This window comes from Ranitomeya imitator, chromosome 3 (genome assembly GCF_032444005.1).
Source record: "Ranitomeya imitator isolate aRanImi1 chromosome 3, aRanImi1.pri, whole genome shotgun sequence".
NCBI lineage: Eukaryota > Metazoa > Chordata > Amphibia > Anura > Dendrobatidae > Ranitomeya > Ranitomeya imitator.
This window is the reverse complement of record NC_091284.1, coordinates 557307756-557329950: the sequence shown is the minus strand read 5'-3', so window position 1 is coordinate 557329950 and position 22195 is coordinate 557307756. Positions and strand designations below refer to the sequence as shown.

Genomic DNA, 22195 nt, shown 5'->3' with positions numbered 1-22195 from the left:
ACAAGCCACACCATACCCTTTGCCACCCATCTGCCACTTGCCTACTGTCACTGCTTTCTGCATCCTCCAGCGGTGAATACATTGGCGGAGAACAGGGATCCCGGCCCCTTCTTCCACCAATCAGCATGTGAGCCCGCAGACGTCATGACGTCAGTTAATCGCGATGCTGCAGAGACTCAGTGTACAGGAGACAGAAGCAGAGCACCGGGGAAGCAGGAGACAGGTACGTATGTGTTGTTGTTTTTCACATATGTACGACATGTTTGCATGTATATAGTGGGGGCTCATGCTGCATATAGGAGGCTATTTCAGGGCTCATGCTGTATATAGGAGGTTATGTCGGGGCTGAAGCTACACAGTATATAAGAGGCTATGTGGGGGCTCATGCTGTATATTGGAGGCTATGTAGGGGCTCATGCTGTATATTGGAGGCTATGTGGGGCTCATACTTTATATTGGAGGCTATGTGGGAGCTTATTTTGTATAAAAGAGGCTATGTGGGGGCTCATACTATACATAGCAGGCTATGTGACTATCATACTGTATATAAGAGGCTAAGTGAAGCTCATGCTGTATGCAGGGAAGCCATGTGAGGGCTCATGCTGTATATAGTAGGCTGAGTGGGGGCTCATGTTGTATATCGGGAGGGTATGTGGAGGCTCATGCAGTATGTAAGAGGCTATGTGGGGATTCATACTGTATATATGAGACTATGTGGCTCTCATACTGCATATAGAAGGCTATGTGGGGTTCATGCTGTATATAGAGAGGCTATGTGGAGCTCATGCTGTATATTAGAGGCTGTGTGGGGGCTTATACTATATATATTAGGCTATGTGGCTCTCATACTGCATATAGAATGCTATGTGGGGCTCATGCTGTATAAAGGAAGGCTGTGTAGGGGCTCATGCTGTACAAAGGGGGTTGTGTGGGGGCTCATGCTGTATATTGGAGGCTATGTGGGGCTCTTGCTGTATATAGGAGGCTGTGTGGGGGTTCATGCTGTATATAGGGAGGCTGTGTGGGGGCTCATGCTGTATATAGGGGATATATAGGGGGATGTCAGCATACTTAATTCTGCTCAATATCAGGGGATAGTATGAATATAAAATAATAATTATAACTGTAATTAATATGTTAATATTAATTTTAAGCATAATAAATTTCAGCCTATTGGTTTGCCCTCCACAACAATCACAAATTCTCATTTGGCCCTTTTGGAAAATTAATTTCCCACCAATTCTATAGGCAATTCTAGGAATACTATCTAGAGCTATTTTTTTTTCATCAAAAATCACAACCACACTGCTGTTAGAAAACTGTGTGTGTAGATATGTTGTTTTGCCACCTTCGTGTTTGGTAAGATTTAGAGACAAGTCTAACAGTTTTCCTACATTTATAGCTACAACATATAACATAAAAAACTAGCAAACAAAAATGATAACAGACTTTATCTGTAACAAGGCAGTTTACTCAAGTTGATTTTTACTGGACGAAAACTGTCATGAAGTTTCATTATAATCATAATCTAATTTGTCTTCTTGTGATCTCATTTTATAGTTCTGATTCCATAAGATGAAATAAAACTGAGGTTCCAATTAGAGATGAGAGAACCTGAACATAAAAGTTCAGGGTTCGTACAGGACAGTTAGTGTCCAGTGCTAAATGCCGAACACGGACTTCTCCGAGAAGTTCATTGCAATGTTCGGAGGTCTGGGGAAATTCCGTTGGGAAAGAGATAATTTTTTTTTTCAGCTCCAAAGTTCGGGTCCCACTTGATATCAATCAAGATCGGGTATAGTTCTGGTACCTGAACCAAACTTTGGAATAAAGTTCAGGTCAGGTACCAGACCCTGAACTTCCAGAGGTCTGCTCATCCCTAGCCACAATATATATTTTTCTCACATTTTTCAAATACTTACTGTACGCCCTGGTGGACCAGGGGGGCCGACTGGGCCTTCAAAACCTGGCAACCCAGGTGTACCCTGTATGAACATAAAGGGTAAAGTTAAAATATGCAATGTATTCACAGTGTAAACATAATTAGGATAACATATCTATCAATCTTATTTCATGATATACATTTAACTTACTGGTAATCCATTGATCCCAGGTAAACCTTTTTCACCTTTTATCATTAATCCCTGCATACCAATAACATCTCCTGGATCTCCCTGGAAAAAGATACAAATATTAGAATAGACTGAATGTAAATGACTGTAGTATAAATGTAATTAATGCAAAAATTAATGGCAGGGTATAAAGAAGAAAAAAATATTTACTTTCCAGAGTTCATTCACATTGAGTAAGTGAATCTCTTTGGAAAGGAAACATGTAACCTACATCTGCAGCTACACACGTACCACTGGATGAGTTACGTACATTATGAAGGTATTATCTTTCCAAGTAATGTTTCTAGGGGAAAATTTCTCCATAAATATTCCATCTGACAAAATGAGCCACCACCTTTTTTTCTCTTTTTTGTGGTACCAGACACAATAAAAAACTGTCTACCTACACATAAAACTGGAAGCATATAGTAAAAGTCTCCTACTCATCTATGCACACTCCTTAGAATAATTTCTACAGACTCAATAAGAAACTCCAAAATTTCAGAAATCTAAGACATAAGAAAGGCGTCCATGTTTCCTTTGGCTCCCATCATTGTTAGCTATAGACTAATTGTACAGGGACTAAAAGGTCTCAAATCAACTTGAGCTGGTATTGACTGCAGAGTAGGAACACATCCAACAAGTCCTCCACATTTAAGGACAAAGATAAAACTTGTGGTACAAAAGAGGATCAATGAAAATTACCATAATAACACCTTCATTGTTGTTAATCTTTCTCTATCCCATTTGTGAATAACTAGATTTTCTACTTCTCAACTTATTTTACGCCTTTTATTGCCTTTGTTATTTGAAAGGGACTGCTATTTTCCTATGATATGGATCTTTCGCCTGTTTTAGCATAGCCAAACATTTTAATTTCGCCACTCCATTGTGGAGATATTTGCTTGTAAAATTTAAAATTAGGTTATAATTTATGATAAACTCAGCTGGGCATTATCAGAGAGTCTTCTCTGGGGGTGTGTATTTCTCCCCCTGAATGAGGTTGACCAATCATAAGCAGGAAGCAACATACATGGGAAAAAGTAACATACACAATAGCTAAGAATAGGCTTTTTCCTGTGTGAGACATATAATGACAGACACTGATCTCACTGCAAAAACGTGTGATTACAAAGTGCAAGAAATAGAGCAGAGATGAGTGTGATTACTAATACTTCTTCAGCTTGTATCTCATTCTTCCAAGCAGGGCATTAAGTGTAAAATAAAACAGTTTTCACAGACCCAAAAGAGGGGCATTTCCCTGCCTACATTATGCCAATGTAGGAACAAACTCAAAGGCTATTAAATGTACCATCCACAGTGAAAGGTGTCCTAATGAAAGGCTTCTATACATGTGACTCCAGATTTGTCATTTACACCATTAAACGCCCTTGTAGCTATGTATATGTGGGAGAAACGATCCAGCTTGCGAAAGGTGGGATTTACCAACACAAATCTGACATACACTGCAGTAGAAGTATGTTACTGATCTCACATCAATTTCATGTGGCAAGTCACACAGTAGGATAGGTAAAGTACTTGAGCAAAAGTCCATTGCCACATGTGGTGGAGATCGAAACAAATAACTGAAACTGACACTGAAATTTTGGATACACCACTTACAAATAACGGCAAGTGACCAATTACAATATTTCGAGCTAATAGTTTGTTGATTTTCTATAACCTTTCATCTATTTTCTCACCAGAGACATTAGTCCACCTCTCTCCTTCCACAAGACTGACTTTCATAGGATTGGTATACAGTAACTCTTTCTTCTATAACTTCATCTTAAGTCTGTGCTTCTCTTTCATCTTTCACATCCTTTTTTTCTCTTTTCCTCCTTTTTCCCCCTACCCAAACCCTACTTTTCCCACCATATTTCCCTTACCCCTTTTCTTTCTTCTCCTCTCTTTCCTCTATGTCTTACCTTTTTCTGTATATTTGCTTTTTGTTTCCTCTATCATCTTCTCTTCACTTTTTATCTTTTATTTATTTGATTCTACTTTTAATGTTTTAATTTTCCATTTCTTATTGTTCATTTTTTTTTCTAATTTTCATTCTCGCTTGCATTTTATTTTTTGTTTCTCCTTCACTCACTCTCTTCCTTCTTCCCTGCTTTTCTCCATGTACCATATTGTCCCAATATCTACACTTACATTGGACACAAGGTACACTTTTACTCTCAACAACTTGTTCCATTAGTTTCTATACATTTATATAACAGGACACTTATTGAGCGTCCTCACATTCCCATAGCAGCCATTCTCTTTTTCAGAAACTAGTTCGTCCTGGTCATTGGTCCCCTTAGCTGTTCACCAGGTACATCATTTCAAGTACATCCGAAACACACAAATTAGTCATTATACAGCACTGAACCCTCAGAAAGAGATGTGTCTTCAGGCGCCCTGATTTTGATTTTTTTTACTTCATTTTATATTTTATATGAGTTTAGCCATATCTGTAACTTTGTGTCTCATTTCATTTATTTACTTGTATTTGCTTCATGATATATTGCTTATTTTTGCCTATTTTTTTATATGTCATTGAAATTTTCATTTTTTGACACACATTTGTATTTGTATATATTCTTTCAGTCTAATGAAGATTTAGTGTGGATCGAAATATCACAATATTTGTTTGGATTACATTATTATAGACATGCCTACACTAAGATTACAACAAGTGGTGGGCCTCTTCTTGAATTGTATGGGGTCGTACCCCTCCTGAACACCCTCTGACTTGGAGTAACGTGCACAATACACCATAACATTAAGACATTTAACACCATCAAAAAGGTTGTACAGCATCAAATAACTCCAATGAGTTACGTTACTCATGCATTACTACATACCTTTATTCCTGGTAAACCTGGAGGGCCCTAAAATAACAAAATAGGGAAATTAAAGATTTCAACAGCTTGTGAAAAGGGAAATATTACCAAGAAAATAAATATGAAAAAGTTCACACTTTATATTTCAGGCAATTGGATTAAATGTTATTTTGGCATCTCATTCTCTTTTCTATTTTACACCATTTACTGAACTGGTTAATTAATTTTATACTTTGATAGATTGGAATTTTATGAGTATGGCTATACCAAATATACTTATTTTGAATTATGTTTCATTTTTACTTTTGATATTTTTTACTTTTTTTCTCACTTCCCTTTGGGACTTGAACCTGTGTTTGTTTGATTGTTTGTTCTATTTACTGCAATACTTACAGTATATATTGCAGGATATAGTCAAAATGACATCCGAAGCAGGCTTCTTAGGCGAATTAAGATGGAAGCCATGGATCTAAGTAGGCCTTCGAGAGAGGCCTTTAGCTGTCATGACAACTCATTGGTATCCCACAAATGCGCCGTAATTGTTGATGGGTGCACAAATGCAGTGGTAACCAGAGGCAATTTAAAGGCTGCTATCAGTGAATGACAGTGGCTTTAAATGGTTAATTAGAAACCTCCAGGCGCTGCTGTTACAGGCAGATACTGGCTGTGTAGCACAGCTGGCATTTGTAAGCTACGGTGTGGGCTCATCCCGAGCCTGCTTCACACAAAGCACTCAATGTATGAAATACGTATATGTCACACATGGGGAAGGGGGTCAGAGCGACCATGCAGTCTTAGCCATGCAGTTACTGTAACTGAAGACGGTGTTTATGGGAACTGTATTCTTTCCATGTGTGATGGATATGCAGATTGCATCTATCTGCTGCGATTATGGAATATAGAGATTGAAAATGGGGGAAATTGTCCATTATGATTCCCTTGCAACCTGATTGCGGTTTGCTGATGATATTGTCATGGCCGCCAGAGGCTTACTGAATGTGTCATGTTTGTGAACCTAGTAGATCCGTAGTTTTACAATACACTGCAAAATTACTGCATTGCACTGTATTGTACAAGTGAGCGCAAATTCAAGTGCCCCAAAAATGTAAATTACATTGCAAATATTTTTTTAAAAATGATCAAATTTCCCTCCTTTCCCAGGAGGTAAACAAAATCGAGAAAGAAAATATTAGTTATCGCTACCCACATAACTGTCCAGACTAATAAAAGGTCATAATTTCTACCGGCATACAGTGAACGTAAAAAAAGGAAAACCTGAAAAGAACAAAAGAGCAGAATTTCTGATTTTATGGAATAAAAAAAAAAACCAGAAAGTCATACAGATTTCACAATGGTAGTGATAAAAGCTACAGCTGGTACTGCCAAATCAAGTTTTCATGCACCTCCATAAGCCGAAAAATAAAGCTAGAGCTCTAGGAAGACGAGGAGAAAAAAATAAAAAGCACAGAGATGCCCATTGGGACTGTCACCCAAAAGATTACATGAACCTGGAGTAGGCCTTGGATGTATTCTTTCCAGTATTGTATATACCATTAATGAATGTAAAAGGGAACCTTCTATTCCTGATACTACAATTCTCGTCATACTTATGCTTAATCTGCAATGTACAGTATATCACTATGATATGATATTAAAACCATAAAAATAAGTAGTGCTTACCGGATAACCTATTAACCCTGGAAGCCCAGGTGGCCCCAATGGTCCTATTTCACCCTATGAGGAAAAGATAAGTTGTTACTTCATCTAACAATATTACAAACCCCTGTTTGAATTAGAAAAAATGTATTATCAGCAAGTTACATAATTTACCTTTGTACCATTACAGCCTGGAATGCCAGGCGGGCCTGGTGGGCCATCTTGACCAGGAATGCCCTTTAGAAATAGAAGATTTTATAATAGATTAAAATACTATGTTCAAATGCAATGAAGTATTTATTCAGAATGAAGCCAATACATACAGGGAGGCCGGGGTTTCCTGGAAATCCAGCAGATCCGGGAGGCCCCTGGATTGAATGAAAGGAAAAAACAATGACTTTATGATGGAATGGCTTCACAAAGCAAACCCCTTGTAGAATGTAAAATGCATTGTGTAACTGATTTTAATAATATCTTAGCAATGTTCAGTAGGGTTAGTTAGTCAGAGAGGAAGAAGTTGAAAAAGTTAGGGTATGTGTCCAAGGGCCGGATTACATCCGGATTAGCTGGGGATTGAACGCTGCGAACAGCCGCAGCGTTCAAACCCGTAGCGTCCAGATGTTACAGCATAGTGGAGGGGATTTTATGAAATCCCGTCTCCACTATGCTTGCTAACACGCATCCGGCGGCCCTGCATTTATGGAAATGCGGCACGTCTTTTTAGAACGCAGCATGTCTGTTTACCTTGCGGCGACGCTCTATCGCCGCAAGGTAAATAACAGGGTCCTATGTATAGGGTGTGGCAATTCCAGATGTGTGCAATAACACATCCGGAATCACCGCGCGTACAGAAGGGGGCGGCGCTTTGGGCGGAGAGGGTTTTTCTCTCCGTCCAAAGCACCGTCAATCCAGACAGTGGACACGCACCCTAAGAGAGATAGTGAGTGAGAGAGAATGTAAGAGTTATTCATTAGCCAACAAAAAGGCTTAAAAGGATTGACCCACAATTTGCGACGAAAATGCGGGGGCAGTGAAACGCGCGTCGAGGTGCGCTACGGGACCACCACTATCACCCATACTTCACCATGGCTGCAGGTATATGCTGAGCTTGTTATGGTATCCTCTATTGCTATATCTTAGGGTGAGCTTCTCCTAGGGACTGGATTTGTATTTTTTGGTGGATGGTACAGGACTGTTAGCTGGGTTTACCCACACCTGTCCCTTGTGGACATTGTTATTTTCTGATGCACTACATTGTGTGTGGGTCCCAGCTAATATATTTTGATGTGCCACAATACCTATTGATAACAGTATGTAGTCCCTGGAAGTTATAATTGTATTTCTCTGCTAATTTGCTCTACCCACAGACGTGGTGTTTTGTATTGGGTGGTTATGTGGCCCCATCGGTTTTTCTATAGTACATAGCCGATCCTATTTCCTCCCCTAGGTATAGGGTATTGTCATGTTTATATGTTTGTATGTTATAGCTTTTTCATATTGTTGTATATGTATTTGAAATATGGGTATTTAATAAATTTATATATTGGTAACACATATGTACCTTCTGTTGTTCTCTATTGGTTTATATAGCTATAGTTGAAGGGATCACTCAGTGATCATATGTTGGGCTTTTCGCTAAAGGGTGTCCAGTGGGATTGCTGATCAGTGGGAGTTTGACATCTGAGACCTGCACTAATCGGCACAACGGGTCACTTTTCGGCCCCTTAGAATGCCACTTTGTTCTTTCCGGTAGCCCCATAGAGAATGAATGGAGCGGCGTTTTGGCATGCACACTACATTCTAACAGGCATAAAAGTGCCCTGTCAAGGATAAAAGTGCCCTATTCTGGATAGGTGATAGCTTGTCTCCATGGGACAATATTTCATATTTACTTTGGTTGCTCGATCTTAAAATACATTAATGTCTAGATTCTGCTGTTAGATGTTTGCCATAGTCTACCTAATGTGTCCATGGCTGACAAAAAGAAGCCTCTTCTAGAGCGCGATGGTTATTAGCTGGCCTGCCCACTGTGTAAGAGGATGCGTGTGGTCTCGCTAACCTACTGACCACTGAAGACTGTATGCCATTACAATCAATAGTAACAGTGAGAAACAACAGAAATCTCGACACAGGAGCATTTCTGTTAAATTATTCGGCAAAAAATGAATTTACAGTATTTAATTGAAATGAATGTTTCATTTTGTACGTTTTCAGTAAATCTGTGCTTTGGAAACTTTTGTTTGAGCTAGAATTGTGTGAATGTCAAAAAGGATTACAGTTATCATCTGAATGGTGGGGAAACGTGGGTAGTGGGGGCACCATATCTTCAGGAATAGACCATAGTTGGTACATACAGTATATGGACACCCCTATTATAGAGTTGTACTGATTCGCATGCATCTGACTCTTTCTGTCACATAGCCATGTCCATTGCATCATCATAGTGCTCTTTCTAGTTTTTGCTTTTCCCTGACTGGTGTACCATCGCTATTCCTAACCTTACTGTCATATGCGACAGTGTGTCACACTATGGTATTTGCACTATATAGTTTTGCGTTTCCTACCTCATTTCAATAAGTTCTGTGTGTAATTCTGTCAACAAAGAGTTACATTTTTTTTAATAAAACACATTGATTGATAGTCTTAGTTTTTTTAGGTAGGATTTATTTTTATATGTAGCATAATGAATAATCTAAGGCCCAAGTTACATCATAGCTGAAGAATTGCTATACACTATGTGTAATAGTTTGTAATAGGTATATTTATTAGGTTAAAGAACTTACTCTATTTCCTTTGGTACCTGGAAGTCCCGGTTCACCCGTGTCGCCCTGTAATAGTAGAATATTAGATATGTTGCACTTGTATACATGGTGAAATAAATTTGGAATTGGATCATCATATAAATCACTCACTTTCTGTCCAAATGGTCCAGGAGGTCCTTCTGGTCCTTGAAGGCCAGGAAACCCAATAACGCCATGTAGACCAGGGAATCCTCGTTCACCCTTGCAAAGAGAACAGGAACATGGTATAAAGTTACAAATGGTAGAAACGCTATTGTGTTGTTTAGTCTCTGGCTTACTTGTAAAACTGTGGAGTATATTCTTATCCAAGACCTAAAAAGAACTTGTGCTTTACGCACTGCTGATGACGAGAGGGAATATTCCTAGCAGTGATATGTTACAGCTGGGGGAATGTGTACGTGAAATAATTTATTCCTTATTATTAATGATAAAAACTGAAACACTGAGTATAATTGAGTCTCTAAACCAAATGTAAGCTAAAAGTAACGAAGAATAATCACAATTCTGAATTCTGAATTTTGGCCACTAGAGGGCAGACAATACATGGAGATCACTGGTGGGCCTTCGATAGGTATCCAATTAGGACCGCTTGTGCCTTTCCACATACACACCAAGCTCTTAGTTGAAGAATTATCGATCTACCTTAATATTCTGAAACATTTGATTCATTCTATTGGCATCAGGTTAAAGTATAAAATAAATTAAAAAAAGGTATCAGTTTCACAAGATAACTAATGCCATTCACTTTGCCTTTTAGTAGATTTCACATTATTAGTGTATAGCTATATAATATATTAATTGGTGCATCTATTAACAAAAAGGAATGTTTAAATAGTGAGACTACAATTAGTGTGACAATATTATTATTATTATTTATTTTTAAAGTACCATTGATTGTATCGTGCTGTGAATGTGAACAGGGTTTACCTACAAAAGCATACATAAATTGCAATGGACAAACAGTGACAGACCGGTATAGAGGGGGAGAGGACCCTGCCCTCACGGGTCCAGGAGAGGACACATGTAATAAGTGCCATTTTCTTGCATTTGTTCATTCCTAATTTCTTTACATATTACAAAGTGCCCCAACTTTTTTTTAATTAGGGTCATACATTACATCATATGTATATGTGTATTGATATTATTAGGATTTTCTGGGCCGAGAAGAAAATGCTGCAGTTATTTTATGTCCGAATCGTGGCAGTATGCAATGCACACACTGTCATGTATTCCCTGTGTGGGTGGGTGGTCACACACTGCAGACTTTTCTTCTCAGCCTGGAAAATTCCTTTAAGCATGACTGTCTAGATCTAAGCATCCTCGGACTTCATTCTGTGGTTTCTTCTATCTCCATAACGTACTGTTTACATAAAACACAAAAAGGGATACGGAAAGAGGATGTCTCTTGTAGTGGACACAATACACATATCAGTTCTGATAGAATGATTAGCTGCCACATGTTTTTGCAATTTCCTCAGTTTTATGGGACATTGTGTATGTCCAACTGACTCACTGATCAGTAGGGACAAAGCTCCCGAAAAATATATCGCTTCTTGTTCCTGCTTTAAATAACTTATGCATCTGGATAATAGCTTTAATTGCTCAGCGCCATAACAGGATTGTAAAGTAAATGACGTAAATAAGGGTAATTCCTGCCTGAAAATTTTAAAAAACTAGCTTATTAGTAACAGAAGTAAATATATGGAATAATTAGGTAATATTCTATTCAAAATATATCAAATTGTCAATCTTTTATTCCAGTTTTCTGGAAAAAAAACATAATAACTGCAAGAATGAAGTCGATCATGACTGACGTTTTACACAACACTCTTAAATCTATAGCTCGCCTCTTTGGGCAATTCAAGCACCAGAAAATCTACAGAACTAATAAACTGGTGCAGATTTCTTCTTCAGTGGATGCCAGTCTTCTGGCATTCATTACAGTAAATTTCTCTTATGATTAAAGGCCACAACCATCCACAAAGCTCCTCTCACTATTTTTTTTTTACTAAAGTGCTGTGATAGTGACGGGCAGAATTTTTTTCTTTTAAAGTTGAAAGTTATTGTGAAAATATGCCACATGACATTTTATACCAGAAAACTGTCGTAGAGGATAAGAAAATCCACCATTTCCATATTAATTTGTGAACATTTTCCAGATGTCAGTGAATAATAACACTTTTGTTTACATGAGGGGCAGAAAACTGGTGCATATCCTTCCTGGCCTCTGATGGAAATGCAACTGCCGGATGAAGCATTGTAGAACATATCAGTGAGATTCCTGCTGCTCATATATTTAGCTCACTGATCATTTCCTAGATTTGATACAATTGTGTCCACTTCTTGCTGAGAGCAGCCATAGGAATGCCAGGTTTCATGTCTGTCTTTTGGGCAGTAAAGTATTTTCATCGTGCTGGCTGGTATTGGCAATGTCACAGCATCTTGGCTTTCTCCATTGCATCTTGGCTTTCTCCATTGCATCTTGGCTTTCTTCATTGCATCTTGGCTTTCTTCATTGCATCTTGGCTTTCTTCATTGCATCTTGGCTTTCTCCACTGCATCTTGGCTTTCTTCATTGCATCTTGGCTTTCTCCATTGCATCTTGGCTTTCTCCATTGCATCTTGGCTTTCTTCATTGCATCTTGGCTTTCTTCATTGCATCTTGGCTTTCTCCATTGCATCTTGGCTTTCTCCATTGCATCTTGGATTTCTCCATTGCATCTTGGATTTATCCATTGCATCTTGGCTTTCTCCACTGCATCTTGGCTTTCTCCATTGCATCTTGGCTTTCTCCATTGCATCTCGGCTTTCTCCATTGCATCTCGGCTTTCTTCATTGCATCTTGGCTTTCTTCATTGCATCTTGGATTTTTTCATTGCATCTTGGATTTCTCCATTGCATCTTGGCTTTCTCCACTGCATCTTGGCTTTCTCCATTGCATCTTGGCTTTCTTCATTGCATCTTGGCTTTCTTCATTGCATCTTGGCTTTCTCCATTGCATCTTGGATTTCTCCACTGCATCTTGGCTTTCTTCATTGCATCTTGGCTTTCTCCATTGCATCTTGGCTTTCTCCATTGCATCTTGGCTTTCTTCATTGCATCTTGGCTTTCTTCATTGCATCTTGGCTTTCTCCATTGCATCTTGGCTTTCTCCATTGCATCTTGGATTTCTCCATTGCATCTTGGATTTATCCATTGCATCTTGGCTTTCTCCACTGCATCTTGGCTTTCTCCATTGCATCTTGGCTTTCTCCATTGCATCTCGGCTTTCTCCATTGCATCTCGGCTTTCTTCATTGCATCTTGGCTTTCTTCATTGCATCTTGGATTTCTTCATTGCATCTTGGATTTCTCCATTGCATCTTGGCTTTCTCCACTGCATCTTGGCTTTCTCCATTGCATCTTGGCTTTCTCCATTGCATCTTGGCTTTCTTCATTGCATCTTGGCTTTCTTCATTGCATCTTGGCTTTCTTCATTGCATCTTGGATTTCTCCATTGCATCTTGGATTTCTCCATTGCATCTTGGCTTTCTCCATTGCATCTTGGCTTTCTCCATTGCATCTTGGCTTTCTCCATTGCATTTTGGCTTTCTTCATTGCATCTTGGATTTCTCCATTGCATCTTGGCTTTCACCATTGCATCTTGGCTTTCTTCATTGCATCTTGGCTTTCTCCATTGCATCTTGGCTTTCTTCATTGCATCTTGGATTTCTCCATTGCATCTTGGATTTCTCCATTGCATCTTGGCTTTCTCCATTGCATCTTGGCTTTCTTCATTGCATCTTGGCTTTCTTCACTGCATCTTGGCTTTCTCCATTGCATCTTGGCTTTCTCCATTGCATCTTGGCTTTCTCCATTGCATCTTGGCTTTCTCCATTGCATCTTGGCTTTCTCCATTGCATCTTGGCTTTCTTCATTGCATCTTGGATTTCTCCATTGCATCTTGGATTTCTCCATTGCATCTTGGCTTTCTTCATTGCATCTTGGCTTTCTCCATTGCATCTTGGCTTTCTCCATTGCATCTTGGATTTATCCATTGCATCTTGGCTTTCTCCACTGCATCTTGGCTTTCTCCATTGCATCTTGGATTTCTCCATTGCATCTTGGCTTTCTCCATTGCATCTTGGCTTTCTCCATTGCATCTTGGCTTTCTCCATTGCATCTTGGATTTCTCCATTGCATCTTGGATTTCTCCATTGCATCTTGGCTTTCTCCATTGCATCTTGGCTTTCTTCATTGCATCTTGGATTTCTCCATTGCATCTTGGATTTCTCCATTGCATCTTGGCTTTCTTCATTGCATCTTGGCTTTCTTCATTGCATCTTGGCTTTCTCCATTGCATCTTGGCTTTCTCCATTGCATCTTGGCTTTCTCCATTGCATCTTGGATTTATCCATTGCATCTTGGCTTTCTCCACTGCATCTTGGCTTTCTCCATTGCATCTCGGCTTTCTCCATTGCATCTCGGCTTTCTTCATTGCATCTTGGCTTTCTTCATTGCATCTTGGCTTTCTTCATTGCATCTTGGATTTCTCCATTGCATCTTGGCTTTCTCCATTGCATCTTGGCTTTCTTCATTGCATCTTGGCTTTCTTCATTGCATCTTGGCTTTCTCCATTGCATCTTGGCTTTCTCCATTGCATCTTGGCTTTCTCCATTGCATCTTGGATTTCTCCATTGCATCTTGGCTTTCTCCACTGCATCTTGGCTTTCTTCATTGCATCTTGGCTTTCTTCATTGCATCTTGACTTTCTTCATTGCATCTTGGCTTTCTCCATTGCATCTTGGCTTTCTCCATTTCATCTTGGCTTTCTCCATTGCATCTTGGCTTTCTCCATTGCATCTTGCATTTCTCCATTGCATCTTGGCTTTCTCCATTGCATCTTGGCTTTCTTCATTGCATCTTGGCTTTCTCCATTGCATCTTGGCTTTCTCCATTGCATTTTGGCTTTCTCCATTGCATCTTGGCTTTCTCCATTGCATCTTGGCTTTCTCCATTGCATCTTGGCTTTCTTCATTGCATTTTGGATTTCTCCATTGCATCTTGGATTTCTCTATTGCATCTTGGCTTTCTTCATTGCATCTTGGATTTCTCCACTGCATCTTGGCTTTCTCCATTGCATCTTGGCTTTTTCCATTGCATCTTGGTTTTCTCCATTGCGTTTTGGCTTTCTTCATTGCATCTTGGCTTTCTCCATTGCATCTTGGCTTTCTCCATTGCATTTTGGCTTTCTTCATTGCATCTTGGCTTTCTCCATTGCATCTTGGCTTTCTCCATTCACAGAATACAAGTTGCCAAAAGGCTGAAAAGACATAGTGGGCGCAACGTGGCCAAAGTGCTTACATGTGGCTTTACTGCTCAGGCATTGTGTTAATTATGCCTCTCATTATGTGGGTATCCTGCTCTTGTCTTTCTGGTAGATATTTCTTCACTCAGATTAACACAGTTTAAAAGTATTTTCTTGTTCCGACTAGTCACCAGGTTGCCTGGTTCGGACATGTGCAAAGGCAAGCACTAGGACACATAGAAATTAAAGGGTCGGGTCCTCCAGAGGATGACCTCCTCTTTAAAGTGGCTTTGTCCTGTTTCTTCTAGATTATATATTGTGGGGTTCATCTGTCCTGCTTATTAGGATAGGTTTATTGACTAGGAATCTGTCCAGCCTCCCTCCCTCCCCCCCCCCAAAAAAAACAAAAAACTCATATGGCTATTTAGGACTTTGGAAATAGAAGGCAATCTGTTGAAGCATTGCCCAAAACTCTTTCTCCCTGATTTTTTTCCACATCTAGCTCCACCTCCTTCTGCTTGACTGACAGCTCATCGACTTTGTAATCAAGCTAGTGAACTGACAACCAAAAGATGGTGGTGCTAAACGGAACAGAGTCGGGGAACCAGAGGATCAGGCACTTCTTTGGCAGGTCCACAGCATAACTGACTTATTTGCATATGGAATAATTTTTATTTTTTTTTAGTAATGGAACAATGAATTGCATAACTAAAGGTACAGATTGCTTTATATTTCAAAGACTTGCATGGCCATGTAAGCATTTTGGGGCGTTGGATGTTACCTTCATGCTGTCCCAACTATGTGCGGCTATCAGTAGAGAACGAACTTAGATTTCAACACCACCATGGACATTGAATTTAGCCAGTGGTAGAATCCAAATAATATTTTGTATTAGCATTTTGGATTAAAATGTAACCTTTAATATAAATCTCTAAAAGGTATAACTATCAAAGCAAACAATATCAAAAAGTGCAAGGTGCATAAGACAAACAACACTAAAAACTTATGGAATGCACATAAACAAATGGGGTAATTTCTGTATTCGACCCCCAAATATACATTAGTCTGTTCCTTATATCTACTGTCACATAGCATGCAGTGTTTGTTATCTCATTTGCATGGGATTTATATCTGTTCTATACGGATCAGACTTAAATGGGCAATCCCAATGGTATGGTCTTGCCTGTTCAGTGGATCCTCCACATAATTCAAATAGTCAAAACACCCATTAGACAGGCCATACAATCCATGAATATATAGATATTATACACCTGGAAATATACCAACTGTTGTGAGTGTGACTACTGTGTGTGATGGATCCCTGTCAGCGATATCAGATCTGTCTACTTGTCACAAACAAGACCCTCTTCTATAGACGTATGTCCAAAGACTAATATACAGCAGATTACAGGGTCAACAATGCCAGCAGTGTTCAATCCCCGGGTGGTGCTACCTATTGATACAACATCTCTCTTTATCAGTGCATCCTCTAAGGTGTAAATCTCCCACCTCTCTCCTTCACATTGGAGGGGATTAACGCAGCATACATGATCGGCATATTCAACAGATTAGAAAGATCTCACCCGCATGAATATCATCAGAAAAACGACCTTTTATCCCGATTCAGCGGTGGATAGTTTCCCCCTTAATCCCGACGCGTTTCATTGTCCTCATCAGGGGATACCATGGGGCCAGTGTAATCATGACATCAGAAAGCTGCTGTCATTGTGTGTGGACAACCTAGCACTGTCCGGACATGTTTTTTTTTTGTATTCATTATGGTCACTATATGGCAAAACTGACCTGGCAATATGATTCCCCAGGTCAGTACAAGTACCAGATGCCAAACATGTATAGATTTTTATTTAAGTGGTAAAGCGAAATTCTGAAACGTGTAAGAAAAAATGTTTTGCTCATGTCGCCATTTTTCAAGATCCGTTGCATTTTCAGGATCTGGTGCTGTGTGAGGGCTTATTTTTTGCAGCTTGAGATGGCGCTTTTATTGATACCATTTTGGGGTAGATACAATGTTTAGATAGCCTCTTTTTCATTTTTTTAGCAATGTTGTGGTAACCAAAAAAACGCAACTCTGGAGTTTTGATTACGCCATTTACTGATCAGATTAATTGTTTTTATGTGCGTATTTTTTTCAATGGGGCAAAAGGGGCTGATGTGAACTTTTGTGCTTTTTTATTTTTTTCACATTTTTGTTTTTTAAATGTCACACTTTTTACTGACTTCAATAGTCGTCTTAGGAGACTTGAAACTGCAATTGTATGATAACCAGTGCTATGCATAGCAGGGTTTCATCACTGAAGCACCTCCCCTTGAGAAAGCAAACGCGCGTCAGGGCAGTGTGGGGCGTTCCATCTCCATACACCATGGGTAGTTGTAGATTCTACTATAGATTTGCGATTAGCAGTGACTTGGATTAAATATGTGGGAATTTGTGCACCTTAATTTGTTTGACAAGAAAGGGGAAATTCACGAAATCTGCATAATTAGCAGTTTTTATTACATTGACACATCGAAGGTTAGCATATTTATCCTCTCTTTTACCTCTCTGAGTTTCTATATGCACTGAATGTTTTCATAGGTCACAAAGAACCTTGTGCTAGTTCACACTTGTCACTCGTCACCTAGGTACATAATTCTAATATTTGGTGATCTTCGTCCCATGGAGGATATTTTTGATGGATAGAAACACCCCCCTCGCACTTCTTGTTCCTCCTTTGCTATAAGACATGTTTGTGTAATGTTACTTGATGTTTTATGTATTTTATTAAATAAACTTTGACTTTTATTCTATTTCTCTGGTTCATGGCTACTCCATTTTTCCTTTGTTTGCTTTAGCTCTGCTATGTATAGCAGAAATGATGATCTCCTAGGAGATTCACAATGACAGGTATGGAGGTCATCAGCAGACCCTCGTCTGTCATGACAATCCATCAGCACCCTGTGATTACATGACAGGGGCGCCGATGGGCAGGATTAATGATGTGCATTCGGCTGGCACATGTTAAATCCCGCTATTAGTGCCATGCTCCTGTACGCTCAGACACAGTCATTACACAGTACACAGCAGGGGCACATTTATAGGATTATCTTAGCGCAGGAACATGTTAATAAATATATAAAATTCTGGAAATTATTCAAAGATCTATTGATTAAAATGAGCTTTGTTCATGGGACAACCACTTTAATGACCAGGCCAAATGTTAGAAATCTGACTAGTGAGCGCAGTGTTACCACACATGTAGTCAAAATGTTTTGTTTGGACAAATGGCAGGGCTTGGAAGGGACGGAGAATATTAGAATTTTGGAACAAAAATTTAGTTAAAAGAGATTGCGGGCACCATGTTGCATTTGCATGGCCCCTAAGGTGCCTAAACAGCAGAAACCCCCCCCCCCAACACACACAGGTGACCCCATTTATGGAAGCTACACCCCTCAAGGATTTCATTCGGGGGTATATTGAGCATTTTTAACCCTCAGATACTATACAGAATTTGATAACTTTAGGTCATCTTTTTTGTAACTTTTGAAAAAACTCTAACCTTAAGCCTAACCCTAAGCCTAACCCTAATCTTAAGACTAACCCTGACTTTAAGGCTAACCCTAATGGCAAAGAATGAAAGAAATAAAAATGATAAAACAACTATTTTTATCTGACTAAGGGGATGACACGGGGGAACTGATCACGCAGGTGCACAGTGAGGCACAGCCCAAGTGCTGTCCTATTTACTAATTATTAGATTTTTGATCACTGTGATAGGGTTTATCACAGTGATCAAAAGTCAGTAACCAATAGGAAAAGTCTCTGAGGTTGCCAGGTGCTGGACGACAGATCTCGGTGGGTGCTCTGCACATGCACCTACCATTTGGCTTCAGGAGAAGGAGGATGAGGGCTGGGGGATGGCGGACCCCAATACTTAGGTACCATGGGGGGCTTGGGGACACCATTTCTCTCTACTCTGACATGCTATATCATGTCAAAGGAGAGAAAAATTATTTTATAGCTGATCTCTGTTTTTTACTATGTGATCACCATTATTAGGAAAAACCTGTCCTGACCCTATTCTCCAAGGTCTCAGCTACCCCTGGGGGTGCTTTTACCTTATTCCCGATTGCTGGTTTAAAACGGTGATGAGGAAATAAGGCACCTTAGTGGCTGCTATTATTGTGCATATCGGCAGTCATTAAGAGGTTAAACACATCCACCTGTGGAACTTATTATTATGAGCAAATGTAATTTGCTGCATTAGTGAGATGCAAATGGAACTAAGTAAATGATGACTAATCTAAAGCCGAATCACCCTTTTAAAAGGAACCATTTATCAGAAAGACACAGTACTTGTCTGCTGTCATAGTGCTAATCTGCAGCTAAACACCATTTCAAACATATTTCTGAGTATAATGTGATGTTTGGCTGAAGGAAGAAAATGAAATTATATTCTCCCTGCAGCCATGCGCTTACAGACTTTGGGGCGGAACTGGACAGTGAGCGGCCATCGCACTTCACATAGTGAGTACTGTAATCACTCCCTCTGCTTCTTAACTGACATCCTGCATTGAACACATAAACTGCAGAGCAGGATGTCACTCAAGAATCAGTGGCTACTATTACTGTGCTCTCATTGTGTAGAGCCCTAATTGTTCACTGCCTGAGCTGCCCCAATGACTGGAAATGAGCGGCTGCAGGGAGAATATAACTTCATTTTCTCTCTGCAGTTCCAAAAATGGTATTGATTTACCTGCAGGCTACCAATAATTCATACCAATTATTTCTGATGACAGGTTCCCTTTAAAGGTAGATTAGCACTATATGTAATAATGAATGTTGTGACATTCTCATGAGCAATAAAATAGCAAATATGGCGCCAAATGAATTGTTAAAGACTCGGCAAAGGATAAAGCAAATGTGTGCAACCTTTACTGCCCTTCATAGGTCAGTTACACAATAGGCTCCTAACAATGAAATGACTGGTGGATACACCCTTGGGGCCTTGATTTTATCAAGTATATAATTAGTAAATATGTTCTGCTTGTCGTGTTGTTCAGAATAAGTATTAATACAACATTGTGATGTAGTAAAAAACAATATTACGCTCGGTTCACACTGCATTAAGGGTTTGCAAGCCTCACATACCCAATTATATGCATTTAAAAGTACCATTATACACAGCTGTAAAAAAAAAATAATGTATGATCCACGGTATAGATTTTTTTATACCGGTATGCAGAAAATCAAAGTTGACAATGTATTCATAGTTTTAATACGGAACCTGAGGCTGTAAACTGTAGCCCGCAGATTAATCCATGACAAATTAGCTGTCCAGACTGGTATTAATGTGTAGTGGGATGCCAGAACATCTTTCACGTCTTCTGGGATAAAATGCAGCTGGAAGACGAAGATGAACATTTCACTGTATGATCTCAACCAGCCAGCTGCCAGGATTATCCCTGTGCATTATCATACATGGAATTCCACAATTTGGGAATTTTGCCTCTCTAATTCAAATTCATGATGCAATCAATGTTCAATGGAAATTTCTTTCTAAGAATGAATAATTTCTTGTCTGATCTGAAATATTAACCACGGGAATAACTAATAATGAAACAAACTGTCCAATTCATGGTAGTGCCCACCACATCTGCCAGCTTAAATATTAATTGATAATAGTAGTATGGATTTTAGTGCCATATAGCGTCTTGTTGTATAGCTATGTGTGGGTGTATATTTTTCCATGGTTATTGCCCACATAATTACTGTGGACAGCACTGTGTGCGGCTAGTTGGCATGGTAGTGAGGATATGTAATGGGCATTTATACTACTTCACAGCTATTAAGACCCTTTTATTGGAGAATTTAGGATCCACAGATGTCTTTTAACCTTTTTAATGTAACTTACTGTCTATGTCTACACAATGTACAGCTGCTCTGATTTGCTAAAATATTTTCTCCTGAGAAAGTTCTAAATTCTAAATGTTAAATACAGTAATGAATTTCATGGACTAGTTGCTCCACAACTGTGCACACTTGTCACTGTCTTCTAAGACACAATTTGCGTTTTTGCTGCCTTTTTCTTCTGCAAGCGTTGCTGCGTTTTTGTCTTGTGTGCATGCTGATAAAGTTTAGTGCCCCCCCAAAAAAGACATGATGCAACTACCTTAAGGTTTTGCACCTGATACCTGCGTTTTTGGCTGCGTTTTTGCACTTACTAATTGCTTTCTGTGGGTGAAAAAACAATGAAAGAAGTGACATGCTGCAGTTTTCAAAAACACAGCACTTTTCCATTTCAGTCAGGGAAAAAAAAAACTGTGTGTATGAGATTTCTTAAATCTTATAGACTTTGTTGGTACTGTAAAACGCAGCTACAAATTTGCCAAAAAAACGCAGCAAACACACATGTGATCATAGCCTATGATCATAGGGTATGTTTCCACGTGGCGTACCAGCAGCACTTTGAACGCAGCGGATCCGCGCTCCATCCAAAGCGTGCCAGTTTTTGTACGCGCGGTGATTCCACATGTGTTCAACGAACACATGTGGAATCACCACATCCTATACAAAGAACGGTGCTATTTATCTTGTGGACACTGTGCATCTCCGCAAGATAAATAGACATGCTGCAGTCTATAAAGACGCGCCACATGTGCGTATACGCAGGTCTGCCACCTGCGTCTTTGTACGCATGGTGGATATGGGATTTCATAAAATCCCCTCCACTATGCTGTAACATCTGGACGCTGCGGATTGGATGCTGCGGCTGTACGCAGCGTCCATTCTGCAGCAAATACGCCACGTGGAAACATACCCTTAAACTGCTTTTCCAACTAACTAAAACTGACCATAAATGAGATAACTGTCAGCCAAATTTTGTGGACAGCTATATTTCCCAACTCTACCATACACAAGTGCTCAGCCTGGCATTCATATGTTTTCACTGGGAAGAGAAGAGAAAGTCACTGCCACAATTTCCTGATGGTGCCTTATCACTCCTGAAAAAAAGAATAAGCTGTTGAAATTCCTATTTGCCGATGCATGTCAGAAGGTGAGCCAGTCCTTCCGGAATCAGCGGATTCAGCTGACTTTGCGTGGGGGTGTTAATACTATGTCAGGAATGCTATCTGATAATTTGATATTGGGTCCTCTAGTGTTTATAAGTAGAAATGTAGCAAATAGTCATGAAAAACCTAAACTATCTCAAAGCCTAATACTACTTCAAGTACTACTTTGAATAAGCTTATTATTAAGTCTTTGTTAAAAAATGTACCGTATTTCTCAGACTATAAGATGCACTTTTTCCCCAAAAAAATTTGGGAGGAAAATGGGGGATGCGTCTTCTAGTGGGAATGCAGGCTTACCGGGGGGTTGTGACAGAGGTGTGGCAATGCTGCGGCGGTGGGCGGTGCAGAGTGCACCTGAGCAGGGTCCTTTCTTCTGGATGCCAGAGGCAGAAATGTGGTGGCGCCACGGCCCAGTGTCCACGGTGAGCAGAGTGCATCA

General features: G+C 39.6%; 1 protein-coding gene across 1 annotated transcript in view; it reads right to left on the bottom strand.

The window, feature by feature from the left end:
• Positions 1–22195, bottom strand: part of COL4A1 (collagen type IV alpha 1 chain) — a 222565-nt gene that overhangs the window by 113323 nt on the left and 87047 nt on the right. The window contains exons 3-10 of the mRNA XM_069757930.1: positions 9511–9600; positions 9382–9426; positions 6922–6966; positions 6773–6835; positions 6623–6676; positions 4964–4990; positions 2094–2174; positions 1923–1985 (exon numbers count right to left, since the gene is read on the bottom strand). Coding sequence (XP_069614031.1) covers positions 1923–1985; positions 2094–2174; positions 4964–4990; positions 6623–6676; positions 6773–6835; positions 6922–6966; positions 9382–9426; positions 9511–9600 — 468 coding nt within the window. The remainder of the gene's footprint in view (positions 1–1922; positions 1986–2093; positions 2175–4963; positions 4991–6622; positions 6677–6772; positions 6836–6921; positions 6967–9381; positions 9427–9510; positions 9601–22195) is intronic.